Source organism: Taudactylus pleione, unplaced genomic scaffold (assembly GCF_031769625.1).
Source record: "Taudactylus pleione unplaced genomic scaffold, aTauple2 ptg000179l, whole genome shotgun sequence".
NCBI lineage: Eukaryota > Metazoa > Chordata > Amphibia > Anura > Myobatrachidae > Taudactylus > Taudactylus pleione.
The window spans coordinates 12,776,953-12,799,662 of record NW_028284581.1 but is presented as its reverse complement, the minus strand read 5'-3'; the positions used below and the strand labels follow the sequence as shown (position 1 = coordinate 12,799,662).

The window sequence follows — 22,710 nt, the reverse complement described above, 5'->3', positions numbered from 1 at the left end:
AGCATCCGCTTTTTTGTTTAAAATGCCTGGGCAAAATTGAAGCCTTAGATTGAACCTGGAAAAAAAAAGAGACCATCGGGCCTGCCTGGCATTCAATCTATGAGCAGTTTGTAGATAAGTTAGGTTCTTATGGTCTGTAATGACCGTAACTGGAAATCTAGCTCCTTCCAGAAGATAACGCCATTCCTCTAGTGCTAAGCGTATAGCTAATAGTTCCTGATCTCCAATAATATAATTTTTCTCTGCGGTGAGAGAATTTCCGGGAGAAGAATCCGCAGGGGTGGATCTTCCCATCATCAGCGATCTGAGACAATATGGCCCCAATTCCAACAGAGGATGCGTCCACTTCTACCGTAAATGGTTGATCCAGCTGAGGCTGGCGGAGAATTGGGGCTGTGGAAAATGCAATTTTTAATTTTTTAAAAGCTTGTATTGCTGGATCAGGCCAAGAGGATGGGCTGGCTCCCTTCCTTGTGAGAGAAGTGATAGGAGAGACCAATGTGGAGAAATGTGGAATGAACCTCCTATAATAATTTGCAAAACCCAAGAAACGTTGAGTAGCTTTCAACGAAGTAGGCTGAGGCCAATCGGCAATAGCTTTCAGTTTATCAGGGTCCATTTGAAGAATTTTTCCAGAGATTATATGCCCCAGGAAGGGTACCGAGGTCTGATTAAAGAGGCATTTTGACAACTTTCCAAAGAGACGATGATTTCGGAGACGAGACAACACTTCTAGTACATGCCGATGATAGTCTTGTAAGTTTGTAGAAAAAATTAAAATATCATCGAGATAAACTACCACAAATTTATAGAGAATGTCCCGAAAAATCTCGTTGACGTAGCCTTGAAATACAGCTGGCGCGTTACAGAGTCCAAAAGGCATTACCAGGTACTCGAAGTGTCCATCCCTAGTATTAAAAGCGGTTTTCCACTCATCCCCTGCCTTTATTCAAATTAAATTGTAGGCCCGCGTAAGTCTAGTTTGGTGAAAAACTGAGCTCCTCGGACCTTGTCGAAAAGTTCGGAAATCAAGGGTAGTGGATACCGATTCTTTATCGTAATTTGGTTTAGGCCCCGATAATCTATACAAGGGCGGAGCCCTCCGTCCTTTTTTCCTACGAAGAAGAACCCTGCTCCAGCAGGAGAGGATGACGGCCGGATAAATCCTTTAGCAAGGTTGTCCTTAATGTACTCTGCCATAGCGGTAGTCTCAGGAACAGATAATGGATAAACACGGCCACGAGGAGGGGTCTTCCCCGGAAGCAGATCAATAGCACAATCCCATGGTCGATGTGGAGGGAGTTTATCTGCCGCTTGTTCGCAGAATACATCAGCGAAATCCTGGTAGGGTTCTGGTAAATTGGACTGAGAGGGACCCACAGAGATAGAGGGTGGAGAGAACATCTCGGATGGACAGGTAACTGTGGTTAACTTACGCAAAGGAACCACCTTGGTCAAACACTTATGTAAACAACTTGATCCCCAGGACAAAATTTGCATCTTATTCCAATTGAACACAGGGTTGTGCTTATTTAACCAGAGTAGCCCCAACACCAGCTCATAGGGAGATTTAGGTAACACAAATAATTCCAGCCATTCCTGATGAAGACATCCAATCTTGATGGATACTGGATGGGAGAGAGAAGAAAGAGATTCTCCTAGCACTGTTTTACCATCTAAGCCGGAGAGTACTAGTTTATTGGGTAATGGAACGACAGGAATACCTAGAGTCCGAACGAGAGTATCTGAAATGAAATTGCCTGCCGCTCCGGAATCAATTAGAGCTTTAACCCTCTTTGTCCTGGACCCATGGGAAAGCGACACTGGTAGAAGACTGTCTGTTATTTGGGATGACTTGGACATAACCCCTAACTGAATGCTCCCTACTTCAGTCAGGGTCTCGCATTTCCCGTAAGCAGAGGACAATTCTTCAAAATGTGGTCGGGAGCAGCACAATAAATACATAATTTATTTTGGAAACGCCTGTTGCGTTCTACAGCTGTAAGCTTTGACTTATTGACCTGCATGGGTTCTTCTTCACTACTAGGAGAGAGAGAAGACTGGTTCACAGGAGGAGTACGGACCTGAAAGCGTTCACCCCTGCCTCTACTAGCCCAGCGTTCACGATGGCGAAGGTCGATCTTGATGCAGAGGGAGATGACATCAGCAAAGGACGCCGGTAAATCTCTGGAGGCCAACTCGTCCTTCATCCTTTCTGATAGTCCATGGAGGAAGGATACCTTGAGAGCTTCCTCGTTCCACTTTAGCTCAGATGCCAGGGTTTGAAACTGAACTACATACTGACCAACAGATCGGGTCCCCTGGCGCACACGAAGCAAATCGGATGAGGCTGAAGCGGAGCGGCCTGGTTCGTCAAAAATCCTTTTAAATGCTGAAACAAATCCTTCATAATTTAACACAATGGGGTCAGCTCGTTCCCTCAGGGGAGAGACCCAGTCCAGAGCAGCCCCGGTCAACAGGGAAATAACATATGCCACCTTTGCTCGAGAGGTGGGGAAATTCTGGGGGAGACATTCAAATTGGATCTCGCATTGGTTAATAAACCCTCGGCACCGCCTGGGATTACCATCAAATCTTTCCGGGGTTGCCAACTGGAGACGAGATTTAGATCCCGAAGCCCCTTGAGGCAAAACAGGTGGAGGGGGTGCAGCGGCTGCAGATGGTGGAATCGGGAGAATAGATGCCAATGTAGTTTGGATCGAGACCAGCTGTCTAGAGAGCTCCTGCAGGTACTGGGCCACTTGCTGTTGGGCTGCCTCCTGGTTATCCATCCGAGAGGCCAGGTCCTGAAGGGACCCTGTACCTTGGGACCCAGCGGCTTCCATTGTGCGGCCTGAACAAACTGTAACGCTTGGCGCTGGGGGAGTGGAAACTCTGGGTTCGGGTTGCGGGAGGAAACGAAGGCGAGGGGCCTGGATATATGTTCTCCTCATCCAAAGCTCTCGAGTGTTGACGAGACCTGGGCAATGGTGCGGAGTCTAACCCACAGGATGGTGTTCGCCAGTGACCCCTCCAATCGGGATTTGGGCTTAGCTGCACCCTGTGAGCAGGTCGCGGTCCTTTGACCAGGTACCCGAGCTCAGTGGGAATTGGAGACACAACTAACCGTGGCCCTAATAAGAGATGCCTAAGGTTTAAGGCACTGTGGAGTGATCCACAAACAACGTAAAGAAGTCTGGCAATACTGTAGCACAAAGTTCACTAGTGACACGTTTAACACACAGGCAGATATGGTAATTCACTGTTGTATGAAGTTCACTAGAGGCTCATTAGCACATAGGCAGCTGGTAATTAACTGTTGCACCTGGTTCACTAGAGACTTGTTTAGCACACAGGCAGATGGTAATACACTGTTGCATGAAGTTCACTAGAGACACGTTTAGCTCACAGGCAGATGGTAATTCACTGTTGCACAAGGTTCACTAGAGACACGTTTTAGCACACAGGCAGATGGTAATTCACTGTTGCACAAGGTTCACTAGAGACACGTTTAGCACACAGGCAGATGGTAATACACTGTTGCAAGAAGTTCACTAGAGACACGTTTAGCACACAGGCAGATGGTAACACACTGTTGCACAGGGATCACAGTAACGTCTTGGCACACAGGTAGAGATGGAACACACTGTAGAGAAAATAGAATGCCAGGAACCTGGACCGGAACTCAACTAGGGACTAGGAGACAACCGTTGTTCAGGCAGTTTGCAGAAAGGTGGAAGCAGGCTATATACCCCACAGAACACTTTGATAGGTGCACAGCAATCAGCTGACGCTCACCTATCCCAGGCCAGAAGTACAGTCACATGGGCCGACTGACATGGCGGCGCCCATGCCGGGAACCTCGAGTCCAGACACCGGACCGCCCGCAGTCCCCTACGCACGGGGAGAATGCTCAGCGTCCTCTCAGCCGCCGCGCCAGCTGCCCGACTGCCCGGGAGATCAAAGGAAGCCGGCGAGGAGGTAAGGCTGCGCTGATCCCCGGCAGAGCCCTGACACTGATGCTCTGTATGATGCAATGAGATTGTTCAGATGTCTTTGATCTGTCTGTTTGCAAATAGTGTTTGTGGCTTCAATTCCTTGTTCATTATTTATGACTGTATATAGCAATGTAATGTCACTTGTGCACAGACAGTAATCATCTTTGCATTTGATATGTTGCAATGCTTTGAGTATGTCTGTAGGACCTTGTAATGTGTGATCTCTTTGACTTGACATAGGGTAGAAGGAATGAATCGATGTAATGTGACAAGGTGGATGTGTTTAAGTTAAAGCCTGATATTATCTTCCAGGTGGTTGGGTATTGTTCTTATTTATAGAAGGTAGTAGAAGACTGGTATAACTGGATGTTTGTTGTCAATGAATTCATATTCTTTTTTTTAGAGATAATACCTTTGTCTAGTCCTTCCTTTAGGAGTTGTCTTTGTGTACATTGTTAGTCCTGTGTAGGGTCATGTGGTATTATTTTGTATGTGTTGGTGTCACCAAGGCATCTTCTTGCTTCTATTATATAGTCTTGTTTGTTGAGGAGGACTATGCCACCTCTTTTGTTAGCTGGTTTAATTATAAGTTATGTGTTGTTCCTTAGTTCTTGTTAGCTTCTTTCTCTGCTTTTGTGATTTGTCTCGGGGTGTGTTTGGTTTCTAGTTGTCTATTTCATTAGTAACCAATTTTTCAAATGTATCTATTAGGTGTCCTCTCATATGTTGTGGATAGAAGTGTGATTTGGGGTTAATGTTTGAGTGTTTATAGATATCATGTTTGTCTTTGGGTTTATATTGTGCTAATTTTGTGTTTGTGAGGTACTTGTGAAGTTCCAATTTCCTAGTGAACCTGTGTATGTCCGGGTAGATCTCAAATTTGTTTAGGCATATGTGGGGTGCAAATTTCAGGCCCTTGTTAAGTAATGTGGTCTTGTTTCACTGTTGTGTGGCACTGAGGTTGAAGATTCCATTTGCATTCCTCATCTCCTCCCAGTCCTCAAACCTCTGGCGTCTCATCTGCCCTTCCCCTCCTTGCCTACTTTCCTCGCTCTCTACCCTTGACTGTGCTTCTACCTTACATCTAAAATTGACTCCATACGTGAGGACATCATATCCCATCAGACCCTCAGCACTCCTGCCCCTCCTTCCCCTGACCACCCCTCCCCATCTGTCTCACCAACTCTGACATCCATCTCCCCTGTTTCTGGAGAGGAAGTCTTGGATCTCATCCAGTCCTTCCCTCCTTTCACCTCCCCCTATGACCCTATGCTTTCCCATCTCATCTGTTACCTGTCTCCTTCTGCCTGTTCCCATCTTACCCACCTCCTCAATCTCTCCCTATCATTTGGCACTGTCCCTTCTGTATTCAAACATGCTCTTGTCTCCCTCATTCTTAAAATACCTATCCTTGATCATAACATACATTCCAACTACTGACCCATCTCTCTCTTCTCCCTTTTGCTTCTAAACTCCTTGAGCATATTGTTTACAACTGCCTTACCACCTTTCTTTCCTCCCACTCCCTCCTTGATTCATTTCAATCTGACTTCCATTCTCTCCATTCCACTGAAACTGCCGGCACGAAAGTATGCAATGACCTCATTGTTGCCAAATCCAAGGGCCACTACTCTGCTAATTCTCCCTGACCTCTCTACTGCAGTTGACACTGTAGACCACCCTCTCCTTCTGCAAATCCTTCACTCTCTTGATCTACGTGGCACTGCCCACTCCTGGCTGTCCACCTACCTCTCTGATCATTTCTTCTCTGTCTCCTCTCATGACTCCTATTCCCCCCCACTTCCACTAACAGTAGGCATTCTCCAAGGTTCCGTTCTTGGAACTCTCCTGTTCTCCCTATATATGTCCTCTATAGGTGAGCTCATCAACTATTTTGACCTCCAATATCCTCTCTATGCTGATGATACTGTACTCAAATCTACCTTTCCACCCCTGACCTCTTCCCCTCTCTCCTCACCCGTATCTCCAACTGTCTCTCTGCTATCTCATCATGGATGTCCCAGCACTTTCTTAAACTTAACATGTCTAAGACTGAGCTGATCATATTCCTATCCTCTTCCATTACCTCACTTCCCACAATTATATTTATCTATTGATGGCACAACTATCTCCTCTAGCGCTAAAGTGCACTGTCTTGGAGTCATCCTAGACTCCTCCCTCTCCTTTAAACCACACATTCAGCACCTCTCGCAGTCCTGCCATTTCCATCTCAAAAATATTTCCATGATTAGACCCTTCCTCACCTTGGATGCTACTAAAACCCTCTTCTACTCGCTGGTCATCTCCAGATTGAAGTACTGTAACCTTCTACTAGTTGGCCTCCCAGTCTCCCACCTCTCTCCACTACAATCAGTCCTCAATGTTGCTGCTCGGCTCATCTTCCTCTCCAAAAGTTCTACATCTGTTTCCCCTCCCCTTCAAGGCCCACACTGGCTCCCCTTCTCCTTCAGATGCCAATTGAAGGTTCTTACACTCGCCTACAAAGCCCTCACCCAATCCTCTCCCTCTTCCATCTCTGACCTCCTCTCCCTTCACACTCCCGTCCATCCATTTTGCTCAACAAATGCATGCTGACTCCCTTGCCAACTTATTACTTTCTCACACTCCCGCCTACAAGATTTTGCCTGTGCTGCTCCCTACCTTTGGAAAACTCTCCCTCTCCCTATCAGACTCTCCACCTCTCTACAAATCTTCAAACGGGTTCTCAAGACCCACTACTTCATCAAGGCCTTCCAGCTCTCATCCTAACCCATGTTCAAAAGGGTATAAACTAGTGGCAATGGATGGCGCTCATGTTTGCAGGAATAATTTAAATAAATAACTAGGGGGCAGCTGCCAATTATAGTTTTTATATATATTATTTGTGATATTACATTTTTATATTACATATTAGATTTGCCAATAAATGTTTTTTATAACATATTTTTGTAATCATTATAACTAGTCTGCGCGGCCAATATACCACTTATACTCATCCTAACCCACTTCATGCTCTTTCCTCCCTATCTACCCCATCTGTGTCACACCTGTCTGTTTTCCCCTCCCCCTTTAGAATGTAAGCTCTCACAAGCAGGAACCTCTTCCCTCATGTTCTTCTCCTTATACTTTCTTCTACTCCTTACTCCCCACAAGGGCACCTAACACTTGACTGCTATCTCCCTGCTGCTTATTGTGAGTGTTTTAATCTCAATTGCAGCAATGTATATAAACCATGTCCTTGTCCTGCACTGTAATGGACTGTAAGTTACTAGTTTCTTGTTCACTTATTAGTTTAGGTACTCTGTAAGGCACTGCGGAACACTTGTTGCGCCATATAAAGGATAATAATAATAATAATTTGTGTTTGTCTTCTGTTTGTGTTTCTTTTGGGAGATCCTATGCTCCTCTCTACATCCTTTCCTAGTTCTTGTAGTTTCCTTTTGTTTGCAGTGTTGTTGTGTAAAAGATTTGCCCTTATTGTATTGTGGAAACCTCTTTCTAGTGAGTCTAGCTAAATTGATGTAATCCTCATTTTCCTCATCAATACTGTATGTTGAGAATGTCGTGTGTCTATGGATGATTATGTGGCTCTTGTTCTTGATTCAATGTTTGCCACTGTTAGTTTGTTGTCCGGGGGGAGTATTTCAGCTTTGTTGTGTAGCCTTGTCATATATTGTTGATACGTATACTGGGGTCTCCAAATTGCAAGCTTCTCCAGATGGAGCAATTACTTCGGGAGCGAAGATAACATGTCCTCCCAGATCATGGTAGAAGCAGCGATTACAACACCAAGTTCTTCCCATTGTATAACACACTGAGAGGTCCCATGATCACACTATTTAATACATGTTTAATTCCCAAGGGCAAAGTAAAGAGAATGCAATTTGTTTGTTGAAAACTGAAAATCATGCCAACTAAATAATAATTTTTTCTTTCAACTTAATTACAGGAGAGTTTATTAGCATTCCTTTATTTGGGATGTAGTCTGGAACCCGACGGTCTAAATGCTGATCGCGGGCTTCCAGACTGCTTTATCCCGACTAGGGACAAATGACAGGCGTATAAATGTAGATGCCTGTAATTTGCCTGATGTCTGGAAACTGGTGCCCGGCATCCCGATCGAGCGGATGCCGGGCGCCGCAGCTGACAACTGCTGGGGGGGGAGGGTTAGGTTTAGGGCTCCCGGGGTGGACTTAGGGTTAGGGTTAGGCTAGGGGGAGGGAGGGTTAGGGTTAGGCACCCCCGGGGGGAGGTTAGGGTTAGACACCCCCCAGGGGACTTAGGGTTTGGAAAGCCAGGGAAGTGGGGGTTAAGTTTAGGCACTTAGAGGGGGGGTTAGGGTTAGGAACAGGGGGGGAGGTTAGGGTTAGGCACCCCTAAGGAGGGTTAGGGGGGTTAGGTTAGTTGATACCTATAGGACGATCGGGATTTCCAGCGCTGTCGGGAATTGGACCGCCGGCCATGCGCCCACCGGTAATACATATCACACCCCTATTTTTGGACAATGGATTTCCCAGCTACTGTATGTACTAGACTAGAGACACCTAGTTAAAGTTAAGAAATATAACATCTTTATAAGTAAGATGAATAGGCCCTTACCACATTATAGAGATCTAGGACGGGGTGTCCAGCTCTACGCTAGTAGCTTTGATATTGTATGGATTCTATATAAAACACACTGGTACACTCAATTACTAACGGTATATCACACTTAGGTAAAAATCCCACAGTTTGTATATCCAGATTTATAACACCCCAAAATGTGTTTAATTAACACCCCATATAGGGGTATATACAATTGGACATGAGGTTTATCGAGGAAAAAACCTTGCGTCCCTCGCGCCCGATTTAGGAATACCGTGGGTATGCGCGCTCCCGATACCCGCGGTATTCGATGCAAAAAGTGTTTGCTGGGTTTTCAGCTCTGAAAACCCTGCGCCACGTAAATATATATTTTTTTTAATTATTCATCTACCTGGCCGGGGGTCTCCGGTGGTCTCTGCGGCTCCCGATGGCTTCCCCTCTCTTCTTACTGGAGAGGGGGCCGCTGGGAGTCCCGGGGTCTCCTCGGAGGCTCCAGGGGCTGGTGGGAGGGGCAAGGGCTGCTGAGAGATGTAGTTCTCCCAGCGCCCATTCCGGGGTCACATGGACACTGGGGGCACATTGGCAGTGGGGGGTCACACACACACACTCATATACACACACACACACACACACACTCACTCATACACACTTACAAATACCAAACACACTGACAGACGCTGGATGCAGAAGACAGCGCTGCAGAAGGTAAGCAATTAAGGACTAATTAAGCTAATTGGAAACTTCCAATTGCTTAATTAGTCCCAATGGGGAGTGCCATGGGGGTGCCAGAGCAAGTCTCGCTGATTTTTCCTAAAATTAACAATTTTAGGAAAAATCACACTTGCTCTGGAGGTGCGAGAATAAAAACCTCCTGGTGTGGAAAAAAAAAAAACCACGCACCTAATTGAATGGCAAAAAACCTGCACCTGCAGGCAAAACATCGCAGGTGCGTTTTTATTTTGCTATTCTCACATCCAAATAAATATGCCCCATAGTGTATATCAGTTATTCATATAAGGTCCAGTTCGTGAGAAAAAAACCTGATTGGGTGCAGCATTCTTTTAATTGTTGAGAATAGTGGAAGCTCACTTGTGTTACCATAGGTTGCAATCTGGGTGTGTTTGCGCAAACTGTGGATTTCTTTTATTATCATAAAGTTTAATTGAATAAATAAATAAATATACAAATAAGGTTTTTAGAACTTTCAAAACTGTTAATCTTATTTAATTTTTTTCCATTTCTGTGAGCAATAATTAATTTGAGTCTCTGACATTAGGACTGTACGTTGCACCAAACACAACTGGAAACTGGATGTCAGCACCATGAAATATGTCAACCCACCAGATAGCTTCTGTCAAGATGAACTAGGTAAAAAAAAAATAAAGATTACTGCTATTTAATTCAACAAAATTTGTAAAACTTTGTGTACAGGTAACTACGAAACTACAGCAACCAACTACATTATGTCAATTTTCTTTAACTGTTCTTACAATGAAAGCAATCTTTGATAAGTTGCTGTTGGATACAACATTATTGATCTGTGGGCCTGATTCAGAGCCGCTTGCAAGCGGCCGCTCGTTCGCTCCGAGCGTTGTTCGCACATCTGCGCATGCGTATGGGTCGTAATGCGCATTCGCCAACCAGTCAGTGCGGTCGCAAATCGAGCGCTCGCAAAATAGCGAGTGCCTGCTAATTTGAGGGACAGGATGAGGCGTTTGTGGGTGGTAACAGGGTAAGGTGCTTGAAAACGGGGAGTGGTGAACCGAACGCAGGCATGCCAAGCTGTCAAAACGGGCGTTTTAAGGGTGTGCATAATTAACGAAGCAGCGTCATCGGCCACGTCACTTGGTTGTCTCTTAGCCTGAATTGTTCGCATGATTGCGGTAGGAAAATCCTACCACAAGCACTGCGAGCAGTTCAGATGCCTTTCGATGTACTCGATTAATCTAATAAATAGCGGAGATTGCGTAGGATGTGAGCGGCCAGGGGGCGTCTTTACAAAATAGCGAGCGCATGTTTCGTTCACTCGCTCAGACATAGAGGCGTCAACAGACCGCAAAGAGCGAGCGCTCAATTTAAATATCCGGACCCTTTTTCTGAACGAGCGAGCGCAAATAGCGTCCGGCTCTGAATCAGGCCCTGTGTCTGTGCACAGGTCTTAAAAAGTACCATGTATTTTAATTCAATATCTTTTGTAAATGTATTATATATATTCTGTATTCTCCAGAGAAATGGTGGCATCTAATTATTTTATTCTATTCCATTTTTATTATTGTATTTCTGTGAGTTTTCATGATTTATTTTTTCCATAACAACAGAGACCAAACTTTTTCCATTTCTATGCTAGACAGATTGGGGTTTATGCTAATTTTTTTATATTATGTTTTGCCTCAGGTCCAAAGTGTTTTGTATTGTGCATAAAATATGATATTGGATGATGTTTTTATTATAGATGAGAGCTTTGGATTTGACTCTGTTTGCTCAGATCTGAAAATTAGGCAAAAGCTTCAGCTTTCTGCCACGAGAGATCCAAGACGTCCATGAAAGATAACGTTTTCACTAGTTTTCAGATCCGAACTTGCGATAAGTTGTCAGAAAGAACTGAGTCAAATCCACACTGCTCATCTCTAGTTTCTTCAGGGTCCATAGGTTCCACAGAAGTTACCTTGGGGTATGTGGTTGGAGTGATCCAGGCACCAAACAGTTAAAAGCTCTAGCTCCCAGGATGCACTGGGTCCTCCTTCATATATACCCCGCCCCTGGCTACAGGCATTTAGTTTTTTGTTTGGTGTGCAGGAGTGTACCGTACTGAACAGGGGACTGCCTCAGCAGTCCCAAGCAAGTTTTTTTTTTTTTTATTATTATTATTATTATTATTACGATTAAGTAGCACTAGGCGGATGGATGCCCATGCTGCTGCTCCATCTACCCCCACCAGCGCTGCAACACCAGTGTGGGAACTGGTAATTTCGACGGGGGTCAGCAGAGTGACGCTGATCCCAGGACTGCAACAGGAAACATCAGGGATACAGGTAAGGTGGATCCCCACGGCTGCTGACAAGGGGGAACCATGTGACAGTCCATGCCTCAGGCAGTGGAGACCTGCCGTGAGATGCTGTAGTAAGGAGCCAGGTGAACTGCCTCCCCCACTAGACCACCGGGACATGAGGGATCCTGACAGCCGGGAGTTATAACGGTGGCAGCCATGATATGTCCGTGTGCCGGGTGGATCCATACAGCAGAGTGGAGGTACGTTCTCCTCAGCGGCCCCTCCCCCACCCAGTCTCCCTGTATATGAGACAGCGAGAGAGACCACTCTCAGGTGCTCTAGTGGCTGCAATCTCAGGAGGTTTGGTCAGTCTCCCTGTGCACCAGTCTCTCCTTAGGTGGCCAGGTTATACAGAGGTCCATAACCTACTTAGCCTTGTGTGCTCTTCGTTGTTGACTAAGAGCTTATTGCATATATATTTTACATATTATTTGCATTGCATGTGACTTGTGAAATCTGCTGTGTGTTATACTGCCTTTTTATTCCTGAATGACTGTCAGTTATAGCTGTCACTGCTGTTTCGCCTCAGAAACCCTCTGCTATAAGTGTGTGGGTTATTGTGGGTGTGAAACATTGTTACATTGTGTATTACTTTGCAGAACATTATGGATAATGTTATGTCTAAAGAAATTGAATAGCAGAGGGCTGAAGCCCCTGCGCTGGTGTCATGCATGGCCTGTAGAGTAGGGTTATCCCCTCAGGATTTATGCAGAATGCATTATGTGGTCACTGTTATAAGGAGTCACCACATTAGTCAAATCTACCAGCTCCTTTGGGCTTCCTTTTCCCAGATCATGGCACATGTTGTAGACCAGTTACCTTCTCCTAGGCCCGCCCCTACTATGGGGTACCCTCAGCAGCTGCAACCTACTATGTCTATGCATCCATCCTAGATGGACGTTTATGCCCACTCAGGTCAGAGTATGACTTCATCCCCTGCTGCATTTCAGCAAGCGCTGCAAGCATCTAGGCTGGTACATCTTAAAACCCGAAGGCGGTCGGCTTCTTCCTATCACTCCGCCCAGCCTGTAAACTCTGGTGCATCTTCTGATGAGTGGGAGGATATACAGGGCTCCTATCTATCAAGAGTCTCTTTCAGGGGAGGAGGACCATTTTTGAACAGCGGATGTCTCCTCCTTGATTTGGGCAGTCAAAGCTGTGCTAAACATAGATAATGAGGAGCCAGAACTAAGAAAGGCTCCAGTGTTTAAATGCCAGAAAGTGGTAAAAGCTAAATATCCCAAACCTGAGCACCTCTCTGAACTTAAGGGAGAAGCATGGAGTTCTCCAGATAGATGATTCCATGTTACAAAGAAGATTACAGCCTTATACCACCTACCACCAGACGAGTGCACTAAGTGGGAAGTTCCACCAATGGTAAACGCGCATGTGGCACATCTGGTCAGGAGCGCCACATTGCCCATACCATCTGCATCCTCCCTTAAGGATTCCACAGATAGGAGACTTGATGCCTCTCAAGGCGGTCTTTTCTCTGTCAGGAGCTGTTACCCACCCGGGCATGGCTATGGCCTGGGTTTCTAAGGCCATTGAGGAATGGACAAAGGCACTGAAAAATACAATTCCAGAGGCTTCCAGAGAACAGCTGACAATTATCTCCTATATTAAGGAGGGTGCCTCCTATCTAGGAGAGGCAGCATAGAACGCCAGTATTCTGTCCTCTAAGGCTTCAGCTGCCTCAGTTGTGGCTTGCAGAGCTCTATGGTTAAGGGCCCTGGAATCCCTTCCGTTTACAGGAGGCATTCCGTTTGGCACAGAATTTGATAAAATTGGATAAAATTGTAGCTACAGTAGCAGCCTCTAAGGTGGCTGGTCTGCCTTTAACATCTACAGTACTCCTAGACATAGGCAGTCGCCCTTTCAAGCATTTTGGCCACAATGAAAAGTAAGGGGTCAGCCTCCCTCTAGAAACAGTTCTTGTAAAGACCGCAATCTAAGAAACCTTGGCCAAACAGACATCCGGCTTCCAGGTCAGACGATAAACCCGCGGCCTCATGGGACGGGCCTCCACCTTGGGGATCCCAGGGTAGGAGGCTGACTTCTTCAGTTTTCAGACACCTGGCATCTCACGACAACAGATGCCTTGGTTGGGGAGGTGGTCTCTCAGGGGTATGCCCTTACTTTCTGGAGAAGTCCCCCACAGAAATTCTTTTTTATGGTGTCCTTGGACATTCAAGATGCATATCTGCATGTGCCAATTACACCGTCCAACCAATGGTTTCTGCGGTTTGCGGTTTTGCAAGAACATTTCCAATTTCAGGCGCTGCCTTTTGGTTTGTCAACAGTGTTTTCCAAGATAATGGCAGTAATGATGGCCTGCTTCAGGCACCAGGGAGTCAGAATACTGCCATACCTGGATGATCTCCTAATATTGGCACAATCTCCACAGGTGCTGCAGCATCATCTAAGACTGACAATTGTCTGTCTACACAAACACGGCTGGATCATAAATTGGAAGAAGTCATTGCTTCTTCCAGTACAACAGATGGTGCATGCTTAGATTATCTGGCGCAGAGGATATATCTAAATAGTGATAGATAAATATCCGCACAGACCTATTATATAAAGGATATATCTGCCAGAAGACAAGATTGTGGCACTTCAGTTGTGGATTCACAGGTTTCTCCACAACCAGTCAGTGCCTGTTCACTCAGCGATGCAGGTTTGGATTCCATGGTGTCCACCTTCGATATGATGGAATATGCTCAGTTCCACTCCAGACCTCTGCAATGTGCAATGACTAATCCTCTCCTGCTGGACTGGGGAGTACCAAAGTCACAGATGTTCTTTCTTTCTCCAGAGCTGTCCCTCTCATGGTGGTTGCAGACGTTTCATCTGAGCAGGGGATGCCCATTCTGGATTCCAGATTGGGTGCTCCTCACTACCAATGCCAGCCTCTGAGGATGGGGTGCAGTGACAGGTTGGTACACATTTCAGGGAAGATGGCTGACCAGGGAAAGTCTCCTGTCCATAAACATCCTGAAACTACGTGCAGTGTTCAGAGCACTCGATGTACTGAAGGGCATGTCTGTCCAGGTACAGTCCAACAATGCCACCGCAGTAGCCTACCTCAACCATCGGGGAGGCACGCAAAGTCAAGTTGCCATGGCACAAGTATTAAACATTCTGGTCTGGGCAGAATATCATCTCCCAGCAGTCTCGGCAGTGTTCATAACTGGAGTCCTCAACCGGGAAGTGGACTTCCTAAGTCGGCAGGAAATACATGCTGGAGATTGGGCTCTTCATCCACAAGTATTCCAGAGCCTTGTGGACAGGTGGGGACTACCAGAGGTAGACCTCATGGCCTAAGGCCGCAATTACAGGGTCCCTAGGTATGGGTCCAGAACCAGGGATCCCGCAGCTAACTTTGTGGATGCTCTAGCAGTGAATTGGAACTTCAAGCTAGCATACTTGTTTCCTCCGTTTTCCCTTCTCCCAAGGGCCATCAGGAAATTCAAGCAGGAGGGCAGAAGAGTAATATTGATAGCCCCTGCTTGGCCCAGATGCCATTGGTTCATCAACCTTTAGAGACTTTCCATAGAAACTCCATGGCCTCTTCCTCTAAGGCCTGACCTGTTAACACAGGGTTGCCAATCTATATATGGGCCTCTTCGAAGAACAATTTGGGGAGGTCCATATGGGGCGAACTTGGTGCTTTATGGCAGACATATTGATGATTTATTTATTCTTTGGAGAGGGGGTCTTGAATTGGTATCTTCTTTCATTTCTCACCTTAATTCAAATACTTTTGGTTTGACTTTTACTTACACTGCACACCCTCAACACATGAATTTCTTGGATATTGCCCTCTCGATCAATGAAGGGTGCATTCATGCAAAAACGTATAAAAAAGAGGTAGATTGTAATAATTTTTTGCACTCTTAAGAGCTGCCATTTTTTTAAATGGAAGAATAACATTCCAAAAGGCCAGTATTTGCACCTTAAATGCAACTGTTCATGTATAGGAGATTACTATGTACAGGCCAATGAATTAACAATAGCCTTTCGAGAGCAGGGCTATTCAGAAGACGTTCTTAAAGAGGCTTTTATGGAGGTCAAAGCTTATCAGAGAGAAAGGTTATTGGAGGGAGAAAGCTCAAAAAGGAAAAAAGCTAAAGATAAAGATCATCAGTTTGAACTATCCTTTATTTCAAGATTTAATGTGTGTTCTGATCAAATCAGGAGGATTGTAAATAAGAATTTTTTCACTCTAAAGATGGATAAAGTCCTGGCCCCTTGTCTTAAGGAGAAACCTGTGGTTATTTCTAAAAAAGCTAAGAGCCTGAAGAATCATTTAGCCCCAAGTTTTTTTGTGCAACAGGGTGATAATACAGGGATCACAGATCAGGTTCGGGCTGGTTGACAACAAAACCTAATGGATGCCAGTGTATCACATGTGACTTTGTGAGTCATGAGAGTGAAAAGTTTTCTTCCTCTACATTAGTGCCACATATCCAATTGTTATTTTTATTAATTGTCAATCAATATACATAATATACCTCATTACCTGTATTTGCAGAACACAGTATGTGGAGAGAACAACACGAAGTCTTAACACAAGATTTTTAGAACATAGAAGGAACATTATAAAGAAAAATCCCCTACACAGTGTTTCCAGTCATGTGGTATCCAAACATGGGGCTGATGTTAAGGTTTTATCACTGCAAGGTATAGAGAGTGTTTTACCAACGGCTAGAGTAGGAGATAGATTTGACCATCTTTGTACTAGAGAAGCCTACTGGATTTTTACCCTGGGGACATTAACCAAAAAGGGTCTGAATGAAAATATAGAAATGAATCATTTATGATGAATACATTTGGGGAGTTTTGTACCTTGGTGCATTTTCACTTATAGAATTAGGGGTATTGGGATGGACTAACGGGCATTTGGGATGGATTAGGGTGTTAGTAGACTAAGTCGCATGTCACTCTTTATGGGAGTATATATGTAGTGAAGTAGGGTGCAAATATATCCTTAACTCACAATATATGTTGGGTGGATGAATATCTTTTTAGATATAGTTTTGGGTTGGATCTTAACAATGTATGGATTATTTTCATTTAACATTTTATATTTTATTTATGTTTAATAATATCAAGACCAATTATAACAATAAAAACAATGGATTAATGGTAGTGCGATCCCCCTGGGTTTTGAACTGGGGATTCTTGGATGCTAGGCTTGCATTTGGCAACTGTGCCATAGAGATTTGTTCATGTGATTTTGGATAAAATATATTAGTGAACATTAAAGGTTGAAATTTGAGGACCTTAGGTGTTCAAGCAGTAATTTTCTTTTCTTTTTCTTTTTCCTTTTTTATTATTTTAGGATGATTATTGAGAGCAATATAATATTGAACTAACACAGAGATAAATATATAAAAAATATTTGTAACTTTAATAAATAAATAAATTAATTAATTATATGTGTCCTAACTTGGAATTGAACCAGTGACCATTTGGTTAGTAAATCTGTGCTCATCCACCTGAGCCACAGAGCATGTGCTGCTTAATTACTGGAGGAGACAGTGTTTCTAAAACTATCACTGCCCGGAGATTACCAACCGCAGCCTGAGTAAGGCAGTCAAAGAGCGTGACTATACACCTGTCATCAGCCAATCTGTTTGGAGCACAAGTCGCAGCTTGAACAAGGTAAAGATCGGACCAGAAATACCTTAGTTATTTATTGGGAGAAAGCTGGGGATATATACCGGGACATCAATAATCCTATACAGCTGCTGACTAGCTGACCTAACGGGACTTTAATCCTCTCTAATTACAAGCTCCTATGTGTTCCACTTGGACATGGGTGAATACATATTGATCTTTACATAGGATTGATATTGTCTGCCAATTTTCACATTTGCTGCTATTATAAAGTAATTCCAATTTTTTACATCTTTACTGTGGATTAATGGTATACATGCATTGTAATGCTCTTGAGTATTTTATGAATTAGTAAAGTGCTAGTTTGTTTGTTTTTTATGGTTATAATTTTAAAATAAAACCTTTTGAATATATGTGTGCTCATGCAATAATTCACAAGCGCCCTCTATGATATGTCATTAAGACATATCTAATTTATGTTAACACAGAGTCCCTGCCAGTATCTGGACCTTCACTGTCTGTCTTTGATGGCGTGGCTCTTGAAACTTCCATCTTAAGAGCCAACAGTTTTCCAGTTCTGTAATTCAGACGATGCTTAGGGAATGGATACCTTCCTCGACTCACATTTATTACAGAGTTTGGCACTTGTATTTTCAGTGGTGTAAACATAGAAAATATGATCCTGGAGTGTTTAGGATCTCTCGAGTGCTTGCTTTTCTTCAGGCTGGATTAGACCGGGGTCTCCGCCTGGCCACCCTGAGGGTTCAGGCATCTGCACACTTAGTTTGGTTTCAGCGAAGGATCACCCCGCTGCCTGATGTTAGGACATTTTTTTAGGGTGTTGTGAGGGTTCAGCTTCCTTTTGTCTCTCCGGTAGCTCCGTGGGATTTGTCTCTGGTTCTTAGGGTTCTACATGTTCACCCATTTGAACCCCTGAAATCAGTAGGCCTTAGGTGGTTGACAGCAAAGACAGTTTTTCTTCTTGCTATCTCCTCTGCCCATAGGGTCTCTGATTTGGCAGCTATTTCTTGTCGCTCTCCCTTTTTTATTTTCATCAGGATAGAGCTGTTCTTCGTACCAGGGCGGGTTACCTTCCTAAGGTTGTATTCCGTTTTCATGTAAATTAGGAAATCGTGGTTCCAGACTTCAGGCCTTTCTAGAGGTGACACTTCTCTGTATGTTGTACGCGCCCTACGTATTTACGTGGATTGCACCAACTCCATTAGGAAATTGGATTCTCTTTTTGTGTTGTATGGCTTTCATAAGCGAGGATGGACAGCTAACAAATAAACTCTGGCTAGGTGGCTTCTTATGACAATTTCTCAAGCGTACACACAAGCTGATCTCTCTGTTCCAAACTGAGTGACAGCACATTCTACTCAATCCGTGAGACCATCGTGGGCATTTCGTCGTGGTGCCTCTGCTGAACAATTGTGCAAGGCAGCCATGTGGTCTTCCATCCACACTTTTGTCAAATATTACACAATTGCCTCTCAGGATGCTTCTTTTGGGTGTCGGATTCTCCTTTCTACTAAACCGGAGCGTCCCCACCCTTAAGAGAACTGCTTTGGGACATCCCCAAAGTAATGTCTGTGGACCCTATGGACCCCAGTAAAGAAATTAAGAGTTATGGTATAACATACAGTACCTTTGCTAACTCTTTCTACGAGATCTATAGGGTCCACAGGACACCCACCCTAAGGCACCTGGTGTTATTGGGTAATCTTTTTCTTTTGTATTTCTATGATTCCCTCCTCCTAGAGAGAATGTTTCTGAGTTACAATTGTCCTTCCTTCTCATTTTTTCCTTCTCTTGCTTTGGGCTTGGTAACAAACTAAATGCCTGTAGCCAGGGGCGGGGTATATATGGAGGAGCACCCAGTGCATCCTGGGAGCTAGAGCTGTCTGGTGCCTGGATCACTCCAACCACATACCCCAAGGTAACTTCTGTGGACCCTATGGACCTCGAAGACAAAGAGTTAACAAAGGTATGTTATACCATAACGCTTAACATCTCACGATTTGCTTTGCACATTCTTATTATGCCTGATCTGTTCTGTTCATAATTAATTCATTTTGTAGACAACTACAACATAGAATCTTATGATGTCGACATGGTTAAAATGTCAACATCTGTAACATGTCGACATGGAGACAATTTCGACATATGTTATGTCGACAGTGAAAATGTCACATTAGTTTTAGGGTTATCATATCAATATCACCATGTAATTATTTTGTCAGTGTCGACACGCTGAACGTCAACATGGTTTTATAGTATTTATTAGTCCCATTTAATTAACAATCAAATCTCTTTGTTCATATTTTGCAAAAAAAAGAAAAAAATAGCTGGTCTCTCCTCAATTACAGTGTAATCTTTCACTTGCTGTGACAGTGATTGTGATACTGTTTTAATTGATCATGACAACTTGGTGATACATGTGAAATTGCCCTCTTGTCAGCTATTACTGCTCTGACTGATCTTATGAAATCATCCTGATGTGTGATGGAAGACTAGAAACAATATTTTATATATAGATCTGCCCCTTGCTGCCTGCAGCACAGTTTTAGCTGTTTCTTTAGTGGTCTGGTAGCAAAGTCATCCAACCATCACTCTTGATGCTCAGCACAGGACAATCTTATCTGCTCAAATATCTTTTTATTAATTTAAATTCAAATTTTGCACACCTCACGCCCAATTTTACAGGTATGCATGCTCCTGATACCTGCAGTATTCAATAAAAAAAAAACTGGTCACAATTTGTTTTCCATGCAAAAACCTGCAGGGGAATACCGGGTACTCACCTAAGTGTTCCGGCCGCTCCCTGGTCTATCGCCCTTCCTGTCAGCCCCCCTCCTAACAGTCTAGTTGCGGAGGAGGATGCTGGGATGAGGTCATGTAGGTAATATGGGGTGCAGGGTTACCTGGCGGTATTGTAGTGTAGTAGGTAGTGTGTGTGGGGGACGGGTGCAGAGTTAGCGGCAAGAATATAGTGTAGGTAGTATGTGCAGGGAGGGGGTGCAGGGATAGGGGTAGTGTAGAATAGGTAGTTTGTGCAGGGAGGGGGTGCAAGGTTAGGGGTAGTGTAGAATAGGTAGTGTGTGCAGGGAGGGGGTGCAAGGTTAGGGGTACTGTAGAATAGGTAGTGTGTGCAGAGAGGGGGTGCAGGGTTAGGGGTAGTGTAGAATAGGTAGTGTGTGCAGAAAGGGGGTGCAAGGTTAGGGGTACTGTAGAATAGGTAGTGTGTGCAGAGAGGGGGTGCAGGGTTAAGGGTAGTGTAGAATAGGTATTGTGTGCAGGGAGGGGGTGCAGGGTTAAGGGTAGTGTGGAATAGGTAGTGTGTGCAGGGAGGGGCTGCAGGATTAGGGGTACTGTAGAATAGGTAGTGTGTGCAGGGAGGGTGTGCAGGGTTAGGGGTACTGTAGAGTAGGTAGTGTGTGCAGAGAGGGGGTGCAGGATTAGGGGTACTGTAGAATAGGTACTGTGTGCAGGGAGGTGGTGCAGGGTTAGGGATACTGTAGAATAGGCACTGTGTGCAGGGAGGGGGTGCAGGATTAGGGGTACTGTAGAATAGGTGGTGTGTGCAGGGAGGGGGTGCAAGATTAGGGGTAGTGTGGAATAGGTACTGTGTGAAGGGAGGGGGTGCAGGATTAGGGGTAGTGTAGAATAGGTAGTGTGTGCAGGGAGGGGGTGCAGGGTTAGGGGTAGTGTAGAATAGGTAGTGTGTGCAGGGAGAGGGTGCAGGGTTAGGAGTAGTGTAGAATAGGTACTGTGTGCAGGGAGGGGGTGCAGGGTTAGGGGTAGTGTAGAATAGGTACTGTGTGCAGGGAGGGGGTGCAGGGTTAGGGGTAGTGTAGAATAAGTAGTGTGTGCAGGGAGGGTGTGCAAGGTTATGGGTACTGTAGAATAGGTAGTGTGTGCAGGGAGGGGGTGCAGGATTAGGGGTACTGTAGAATTGGTACTGTGTGCAGGGAGGGGGTGCAGGATTAGGGGTACTGTAGAATTGGTACTGTGTGCAGGGAGGGGGTGCAGGGTCAGGGGTAGTGTGGAATAGGTAGTGTGTGCAGGGGGGGTGCAGTGTTAGGAGTAGTGTAGAATAGGTAGTGTGTGCAGGGAAGGGGTGCAGGCTTAGGGGTAGTGTCGAATAGGTACTGTGTGCAGGGAGGGGGTGCAGGGTTAGGGGTAGTGTAGAATAGGTAGTGTGTGCAGGGAGGGGGTGCAGGGTTAGGGGAAGTGTAGATTAGGTAGTGTGTGCAGGGAGGGGGTGCAGGATTAGGGGTAGTGTAGAATAGGTAGTGTGTGCAGGGAGGGGGTGCAGAGTTAGGGGTACTGTAGAATATGTAGTGTGTGCAGAGAGGGGGTGTAGGGTTAGGGGTACTGTAGAATAGGTAGTGTGTGCAGGGAGGGGGTGCAGGGTTAGGGATACTGTAGAATAGGTACTGTGTGCAGGGAGGTGGTGCAGGGTTAAGTGTACTGTAGAATATGTAGTGTGTTCAAGGAGGTGGTGCAGGGTTAGGGGTAGTGTAGAATAGGTAGTGTGCAGGGAGGGGGTGCAGGGTTAGAGGTACTGTAGAATAGGTAGTGTGTGCAGGGAGGGGGTGCAGGATTAAGGGTAGTGTAGAATAGGTAGTGTGTGCAGGGAGGATGTGCGGGGTTAGGGGTATTGTACAATAGGTAGTGTGTGCAGGGAGGGGGTGCAGGATTTGGGGTGCTGTAGAATAGGTACTGTGTGCAGGGAGAGGGTGCAGGGTTAGGGGTACTGTAGAATATGTAGTGAGTGCAGAGAGGGAGTGCAGGGTTAGGGGTACTGTAGAATAGGTAGTGTGTGCAGAAAGGAGGTGCAGGGTTAGGGGTACTGTAGAATAGGTAGTGTGTGCAGAAAGGGGGTGCAGGATTAAGGGTAGTGTAGAATAGGTAGTGTGTGCAGGGAGGGGGTGCAGGGTTAGGGGTAGTGTAGAATAGGTAGTGTGTGCAGGGAGGATGTGCAGGGTTAGGGGTACTGTTCAATAGGTAGTGTGTGCAGGGAGGGGGTGCAGGATTTGGGGTGCTGTAGAATAGGCACTGTGTGCAGGGAGGGGGTGCAGGCAGGGCCGGATTTACCATTAGAGAACCCAGGCGGCCGCCTAGGGCCCGTCTGGTCCCAAGGGGCCCGTGGCCGGGCCCCCCCTTCCACGATATCCGGCCCTGGAGAGAATTTTCTACACTGTGTTTGAACAACTGCGACTTGACATATAGGCAGTATAGCAGCAGCACGGCTCCATTTCCTGCCTGCTCCTCGTCTCAATCAGCTCCACCCCCATCACGTGATGTGTCACTACATTAACAGCGAGTGCAGCCCAGCCAGTCTCCTCTCCCATGTCTCATCCTCAGTGTAGTCAGCGGCAAGGTCCTCTCCCCGCAGTGTAGCCAGCGGCCATCTCCCCTCCCGCAGTGTAGCCAGCTCCCCTCCCCGCA

The 22,710-nt window shown here is 45.4% G+C and overlaps 1 protein-coding gene across 1 annotated transcript in view; it reads left to right on the top strand.

The window, feature by feature from the left end:
• Positions 1-22,710, top strand: part of LOC148519915 (cytidine monophosphate-N-acetylneuraminic acid hydroxylase-like) — a 220,226-nt gene that overhangs the window by 107,859 nt on the left and 89,657 nt on the right. Inside the window, exon 3 of the mRNA XM_088475875.1 lies at positions 9,859-9,950. Within this exon, the coding sequence (XP_088332001.1) occupies positions 9,859-9,950 (92 nt within the window). The remainder of the gene's footprint in view (positions 1-9,858; positions 9,951-22,710) is intronic.